The sequence below is a fragment of the Acanthisitta chloris genome, unplaced genomic scaffold (assembly GCF_000695815.1).
Source record: "Acanthisitta chloris isolate BGI_N310 unplaced genomic scaffold, ASM69581v1 scaffold16937, whole genome shotgun sequence".
NCBI classification, from domain to species: Eukaryota; Metazoa; Chordata; class Aves; order Passeriformes; family Acanthisittidae; genus Acanthisitta; species Acanthisitta chloris.
Window position 1 is genome coordinate 1 of NW_008684437.1, and position 8,030 is coordinate 8,030.

The 8,030-nt window shown below is 45.9% G+C and overlaps 1 protein-coding gene across 1 annotated transcript; it reads left to right on the plus strand.

Annotated features, from left to right (window-relative positions):
- Positions 1–2,644: 2,644 nt before the first annotated feature.
- On the plus strand, positions 2,645–7,326 carry IAH1 (isoamyl acetate-hydrolyzing esterase 1 homolog (S. cerevisiae); the record flags this gene model as incomplete). The annotated part of the gene is made up of 4 exons (XM_009079349.1): positions 2,645–2,697; positions 3,150–3,298; positions 4,135–4,296; positions 7,208–7,326. Coding segments are annotated over 4 exons (483 nt in total), but the record flags the coding sequence as incomplete, so codon positions are not given.
- Between the last annotated feature and the right edge of the window lie 704 nt (positions 7,327–8,030).

Sequence of the window (8,030 nt, forward strand, 5' to 3'; positions counted from 1 at the left end):
CACAGCCACCCTGCTTTCTTTGCTTTCTTTGGTTTTGCTTTTTTATTCCCGCAGCTCAGCTAGGCCCAGCAATGGTACTGCTGCTGTTGCTGCTGCTAGCAGGAGGAATGTTGTAAGCCGGACAGAGCCCCCCGTGCAGGACGCGGCTGGTTAAAAACCGCGGTCTGGCCTTAGTTTCAGAGGACAGTGCGAGTCACACCTGCGTATGGTGAGAGCAGGTGAATGATTTGCTGTGCCTGGTGACAGAGCTCAAAGAAGAAGTAGAGAGGTTAAGAAGCATTAGGGACAGTGAAAGGGAAATAGACTGCCGGAGTGAAACCCTTTCCAGCCCAAAAGAAGTTCATCAGGAGATGGTGAAGCCCTGCCCCTGAGGCAGATGAAACAAACCAAGCAGATGGGGGGAATGGAAACAAGTCCCTGATGGAAGAAGTAAAACAATCCCTTCCCAACCCCTATCACCTCTTAGGTTACCCATAAAGAACAGATTTGAGGCTCTGGACCCAGAGAGTCAGGCAGAGGACAGTCAAAAGGAAGATCCATCTGGAGGGTCTCCAGCTTGCACCCCATCTGCTAGATAGATTAGAACAACAGCTCTGAAGAATAAAAGAAGGGTAGTTGTATGAGGTGACTCCCTTCTGAAGGGAACTGAGGGCCCTGTATGCCAACCAGACCCATCCCACAGGGAAGTGCTGCCTACCCAGGGCTCGGGTAAGGGATATCATCAGGAAACTGCCTGAGCTCATTTGGCCTCTCATTACTACCCACTGCTAGTAGTCCAGACTGGCAGTGATGATATTAATGAAAGAGGCATCAGGGTAATTAAAAAGGATTTCAAGACACTGGGTAGATCAGTTAATGGGACAGGAGCACAGGTGGTATTTGCCTCAGTTCCTGCAGCCGCAGGGACAGATGAGGAGAGGAGTAGGAAAACCCACTTTATCAATAGGTGGCTAAAGGATTGGTGCTACTGGCAGAATTTTGGTTTTTTTGACCATGGGGCATATTCTGTGTTACCAAGCCTGCTCAAGTCAGATGGGCTTCATCTCTCTAGCAGGGGCAGAAGAACTCTAGCCCGTAACTTGGCAGGGCTGATCACGAGAGCTTTAAACTAGGTTTGAAGGGGGAGGGGCTGGAAACCAGGATTTCTAGAGATGAGCCTCAGGGTGGGCAGCCAGAGTTAGGAGTTAAATCATCAGCCCAGCTGAAGTGCATGTACACTAATGCACACAGTGTGGGTAACAAACACGAGGAGCTGGAAACTATCGTGCAGCAGGAAAGCTATGACATAGTCACCGTCACAGAAATGTGGGATGACTCGCATGACTGGAGTGCTGCCATGGATGGTTACAGGCTCTTCAGAAGGGATAGGCAAGGTAGGAGGGGTGTAGTGGTGGCTCTGTATGTCAGAGAGTCTCTTGACTCTGTAGAGCTTGAGCTCAGTAACAGCAAGGTTGAGTGCCTGTGGGTCAGAAACAAGGGAGAGGCCAACAAGGCTGATATCTTGGTGGGAGTCTGTTACTCAGTCAGGATGATGAGGGTGATGATTTACTCTACAGGCAGCTGGTAGAGGTCTCAAAATCACCAGCCCTTGTTCTTGTGGGTGACTTTAACCTGTAAAAAAAAAGATGTCTGCTGGAAATTTAATACAGCAGAGAAAAGGCAGTCTAAGAGGTTCCTCGAGTGCATAGAGGATAATTTTCTACTCCAGCTGGTAGATGAGCCTCTGTCCCAGGGATGGGGCCCTGCTAGACCTGCTGTTCACAAACAGAGAAGGGCTGGTGGGAGATGTGGTTGGAGGCCATTTGGGGCACAGCAACCATGAAATTATGGAGTTTTTGATACTCAGGGATGCAAGAAGGGCCATCAATAAAACTTCTACCCTGGACTTCCGAAGAACAGACTTTGGCCTGCTCAAAAGTCTTGTGCAAGGTGTACCCTGGGAAACAGCCCTTGGAAACAAAGGGGTCCAGGAGGGATGGTCATACTTCAAGAATGAAGTTTTCTTCTCCCAGGCACCCAGCAGGAGGACAAGAGGGTGCAGACTCAAGCTCTGCCAGGGGAGGTTTAGACTGGATATTAGGAAGAGATTTTTTACAGAGTGATCAGGCATTGGAATGTGCTGTCCGGGGAGGTGGTGGATTCACCATCCTGGAGGTTTTCAAGACGAGACTGGATGTGGCACTTAGTGCCATGGGCTAGTAATCATAGTAGGGTTGGACTTGATGATCTTTGAGGTCTCTTCCAACCCGGCTGATTCTGTGATTCTATGATTTTTGAGAGGTGTTATCCAGAATGGAAGCACAGTGAAAGGTCCTTAGAAATAAAGTAGAAAAGGGTTACAGAAAAGCCAAACCAAAACGAACCCTTACTGTCCAAAATGAAACTGCAGTCTGACAATGAGCAGTCAGCTTTGGTTTGGAAGAGTCTGTCCATAGGTACAGCATACAGATCCCAGTGGTGTGTTCAGGTAAGGTCTGGGCTGTCTGACCTCTGCAGGGACAGGGCAGGCTGGCAGGGAGGGAGGGAGGGAGCACTGCTGCAGCTGTGCACAAAAGCTTTTGGGGAGGGAAGGTGCCAGCAGTGGGTCTGACCTCTGGGGAGCAAGTTCTCCCAGTGAGGATCTAACCATCTGCCTTGCTTTCAGTACTCCTTCAAGGAGAACGGCTGGGGGACATACCTTGCTGAGAGACTGGTCAGGTAAGAGCCTACATTTCAACAGTCATTGCTAACATGCAGGATATGCAGCTTTTCTAAATGAAAACCAGCACAAGATAATATTTAATGTGTGTTTATTTATTGACATTGATTTATTTAGTGAAGTGGAACTGCCATGGTGGCAACATGCCCAGTACTGGTGGAAATAGTCATTGGGTGTTTTCACTCAAATCTTGAGGGGAAAGAAAAAACTCCTTAGTGATTGTCAAGATTGTTGTTCTGGTTCCATAGTGTAAGTGACAGGTAAATATTACATGTGCAGTCTGTGCCTGCACTTTCAAAGCATGATCCCATTGAAAATTTGTGTGACATCTCATTTTTCCTGGGAAGGATGGAGGCAGATGTCCTGACAGAATGGTTCAGTGCTTCCCAAGTGTTGTTCTGGTGGGCAGAGGAGGCAGAGATGTTCTATTTGATACTTGTCTCTGTTTCAGAAAATGTGATGTTGTGAACCGCGGGATCTCGGGGTACAACACCAGGTGGGCTAAATTGATTCTTCCAAGACTGATCCCTAAAAGTACTAGTGCTGACAGTATTGCTGCAGTTACTATTTTCTTTGGAGCCAATGACAGTGCCTTGCAAGGTAGGGTACCTTGCTTTTTGCTTTGTTTTTTTTTCCCCATGACCTGTTCTCTTAAGACAGTTTTACAGTAGAGCAGAAAAGGCAGAGCATTTCACAGGCTCTTGTTGCTGCTTCTCTAGGAACTGGTTGCTCTATTTTCGTTTGTACAGTGGATTGTTTTCAGTCATTTGATTTGTATTCAAACCATGCAGTGCCTTCTATTTCTCTCCCTCTCACCAAGTTTTAATGCTGAAAAAGCAAATTTCAGAGTGCTCAAGAATTAGTTGTATGGTGATCACCTAAAATTGGAGTTGGACATCTAGCTGGTTTTTCTGCCTTTAAGGGAGTCTGATGAGTTCCTGGCAGGTGGGCTGAGGTGATGGTGGAAGGTAGCACTTGGATTCTCTTTCAGATAAGCATAGCAGCACACAGAGCTAGGCTAACCAAACTGATAGCATCAGAGCACGAAGGACTCACAGCACGTCCATGGGACTTTACAAAGTTTTCTGTGTCCAAGAGAGTTACAAATCTTAGGGTTTGGTTCAGGTGAGGTTTGAGGTTATTATGTGATCTAATACTAAGATATAGAGTTGTCAGTAAAAACCTCTTAAAATAAGATATTGGGTTTTTTTTTTCCTCTGTGCCTTATTTGTGTTAGTTGGAAGTGCTGAGTTTGTCTGCTCAGGGTGTTGAGGAATGGCATTTTCCTGCCACACCTCCCGAATCCATGGTTGAGGTGAACTGCATACTGGAAATGAGTGTCCACAGTCATACACTGTGTAAAGATCATGTTGTGTTGTGTAACAAAGCTCTAAGCAGCTCAACAGCACTTAATGCATTTGCTCCACCACTCACAGACCTGAACCCCAAGCAACACGTTCCTTTGGAGGAATATGCCGCGAACCTCAAGAGCATGATACAGTATCTGAAGTCAGTGGACATCACTGAGGACAGGATTATTTTGATAACACCACCACCTCTCCAGGAATCGGCGTGGGAAAAGGCATGTCTTGCCAAAGGTGAGAGAGTGATGGGGATGGGCAGAATTTTTGCACTTTACCAGCAGAGTGTAAATTACTGGTCCCAGGCTGGCAGGTGATTTCCTTCGTGTTTGTGCCAGATTGCAGTCCTGTTCTCTGAGGACTGTTGGCTGTTTTGCTGAACAACTTTGGATAAGCTCGTGGAGTAACTGCCTACCAATTACTAATATGCTTTCAAAAGCATTGGTCTGTTCGTGCATAGAAGTGACAGAGTGGCTGCCCTCTGAGGATGTGGGTTTTGACAAGATGTCCTAGGCAGACTACATCGTGTCCCAGCAGCTTCCAAAATAATAGAAATAATGGAAGGAATTTTGGCATCGTGTGCCTCAGAAAGTTTTATACTAGTCACAGCAGATTTCACATCTGTTTGGATAAGCAGTGATATCCTAGCCAGGTTTCTTCTTCAAAAAACCCCAGAGAATATTGTGTTCTAAGGATGCTAATAAAGATACCTGAGAAAGAAGCAAAAGGTGATTAAACAATTTCCCCTTATGATGTTCAAGCTGACTCTAAAATTAGAGACATAACAGCACTGCTTACTTCATGTTACTGAGCTGCTGGAAACTGCCATAATCCCACAGATTCCAGCAGCAGCAGTTTATACCTCCTGAGAGCATCTTCTCTTTCCTGTTGGCACAGCTTGTCCAGTTCTTGCATGTTTATAAAATGCTTTTGAGTTTGGTCAGGTAAATACAGAGCTGTCACCTTAGTACTTTCAGGTTTTTCTCCAGTTTAGGTGGTGTTGGGTATCCCAAGTTGTGTTTTCAGTCAAAGCTGTAACACTTTGAAGACGACCTCACCTTTAAACTGCATTAAATCAGACAACTTTATTGTATGACTTTGCATTAAGAGGCTTTGATGTGATCACTGTGCAAAAGAGATTTTGGACTTAGGGACTTACTTGGTCTCATCCTGCTGGGTAGTTTTTATGTTTAATTTGGAAAAGGAAAGTCCTAGAGTAACACTCATAAATTGTATAAGGGAGTAGCAGCTGTAGCAGTTCAGGTCAAACATCAGACATGGGTAGTACTGTATATGTGACAGTAGCATTGGAGAAGGCACAGAGCAGCCCTCCCTGGCATGTGTGCCCAGCTGCCATGGAAGCTGCTGCAGCCATCCTTTGCAAACCATGCACCCATGATGTCCTTTGGAAGATCTGTCAGGTGAGCACACTTCAAAGGCTGTTTATCTGGCTCCTAGCTATCGAGCACATGTAAAATGTTAGTCCATTTTCCTATTAAAGCTCTCCTTTTTATGGGGTAGGAAGGGAGGAACCTTGCATTTACAGCATTGAATTTGCCAGCATCTGTCTAAAAGAGATTGCTGCCCAGGGATGGACAAAAGGCAGGGTGGTCTCAGACCATGGACCACAAATGAAGGATTGTGGGCACAGTAAGCAGCAGTGTCAGACCATCTGCCTTCCAGTATCCGGGAGAAGTGTTTCTGGTTTTCTTAGATATCAGAGCACGGAAGAGTTGGGAAGCAGGACAGTGATGTTCTCAGGTCCATTCATCCAGGCGTGAAAAGAAGCATGAAAAGAGTCATAGAATCATAGAATTTAAGGGTTGGAATGGACCTTACAGATCATCTAGTCCCAGCCCCCCCTGCCATGGGCAGGGACACCTCCTCACTAGATCAGGTTGCTCAAGGCCTCATCCAGCCTGGCCTTGAACACCCCCAAGCTTGAGGCAGCCACCACATCCCTGGGCAACCTGTTCCAGTGTCTCAACACAGAGTAAAAATTTTTTTCTCACATCTAACCTAGACTTTGCCTCCTTCAGTTTGAACCCATTACCCCTTGTCTTATCATTGCAATTCCTAACAAGCAGTCCCTCTCTGGCTCAGCTGGAAACAGCCTCCAAATGAGAGTGCTGTGGGAGACAGAGTCAAAGCCCTTCCTGAAGTCAGGACTGCTCTTCATCAGCTGTGTAGTCATCATTTCATCGCAGAAGACAAGTGGGTTGGTCTGGCTTTGCGAAATTTGTGATGATAGTTCCTTCTTGTCCTCCATGAGCTTGGAAATGAATTCCAGTGGGAGGTAACCCCAGTATCTTTCTCAGCACTTGGACAAGACTGGGTGATAGAAGTTTCCCAGATACTTTTTCTTGCCTTTCTTAAAAATGGGTCTAGTGTAAATCTTCCTCCTGTCACCTGCCCCTGTACTGTGTGCAGTTCTGGGCCCCTCAGTTCAGGAAGGATATTGAGGTGCTGGAGTGGGTCCAGAGAAGAGCAACGAGGCTGGTGAAGGGACTCGAGCACAAGTGCTATGAGGAGAGGCTGAGGGAGCTGGGGGTGTTCAGCCTGGAGGAGGCTCAGGGGAGACCTTATCACCCTCTACAACTCCCTGACAGGAGGTTGTAGTCAGGTGGGGGTTGGTCTCTTCTCCCAGGCAACCAGCAGTAGGACAAGAGGGCACAGACTCAAGCTCTGCCAGGGGAGGTTTAGCTTGGATATTTGGAAGAGATTACAGAGAGAGTTATCAGGTACTGGAATGGGCTGCCTGGGGAGGTGGTGGATTCACCATCCCTGGAGGTTTTCAAGATGAGACTGGATATGGCACTTAGTGCCATGGTCTAGTAATGATGGTAGGGTTGGACTCGATCATCTTTGAGGTCTTTTCCAACCCGGTTGATTCTGTGATTCTATGTTTTTTTGAGGTCTCTTCCGTTTGTTAATAAGAAACAAATGACTCAAAACCAAAAGGTGCCCTAAAAGAGAGGACAGGAGCTATAGCTTCTGGACACTTGAACTGCAGTGGTTTGGATTTAGTTTGTAATTGGTAATGTCTGCTGATTTAACAAACTGATGTGCATCATGTGTGCCACAGGAGGCTGAAATCAAACTGTATCAGCTGCATTTGCTCAGTGTTTTCTTTGTTTCTGACTGGTAGGTGACAAACTAAATCGCTGCAATGCCACCACTGGGGAGTATGCCCAGGCCTGTGTTCAGGTTGCTAAGGAATGCAGAACAGATGTGCTCGACCTCTGGACACTGATGCAAAAAAATCAGGTACGATGTCATGACAAAGTATTTGAAACTGTCATGAATTGTGAAACACATCATTTAGCATAGAGGAATGTGTGGTGCTGCATTATCACTGAAACGATGCAAAATATATCCAAATAACGCTTTGGGGAAGGAAAAGAATAATCCAGAATGCTTCACAGTGTGCAATGAGAAATAAAGCTTAATACAACCTGGCCATGATACTTGGCTAGCAAATGTCCCCTGAGTACATTACATGTAAATAACCTTTTCCTTGAACTTGAATTATGGAGTAGTTTAGGTTGGAAGGGGCCTCTGGACCTCATCCATCCCACTGCACAGTATTGGGCCAACCTGAAAGTCAGGTTGGGCTGCACAGGTACCTTTGCTGATGCTTCTGACCAAATCCCCAAACCCATCTATGGGAGACATTGCAAATTTTTCCTGTAAGCAGATAACTCCAGTTTGGACACTGAACCTTTTGTCTCCCCTGCACTCCCTGAGGCAGTAGACTGTTCAGTGGTGCAGTAGACACAATATTTTGATTGCATCACTTAATCCCCTCATGTTTTCCTGATAAATAGCAGTGACTTTGGCCATCAGAACATACTCTTAAAATATTTTGTCAAAAATGGTGAAAAATAAAACCAGTATATATACCAGGTGGCTTTGAAGAACTTAAAAAAGACTCAAGACCTTCTCTTTGCACCTAGCAAATTGTTTTAATA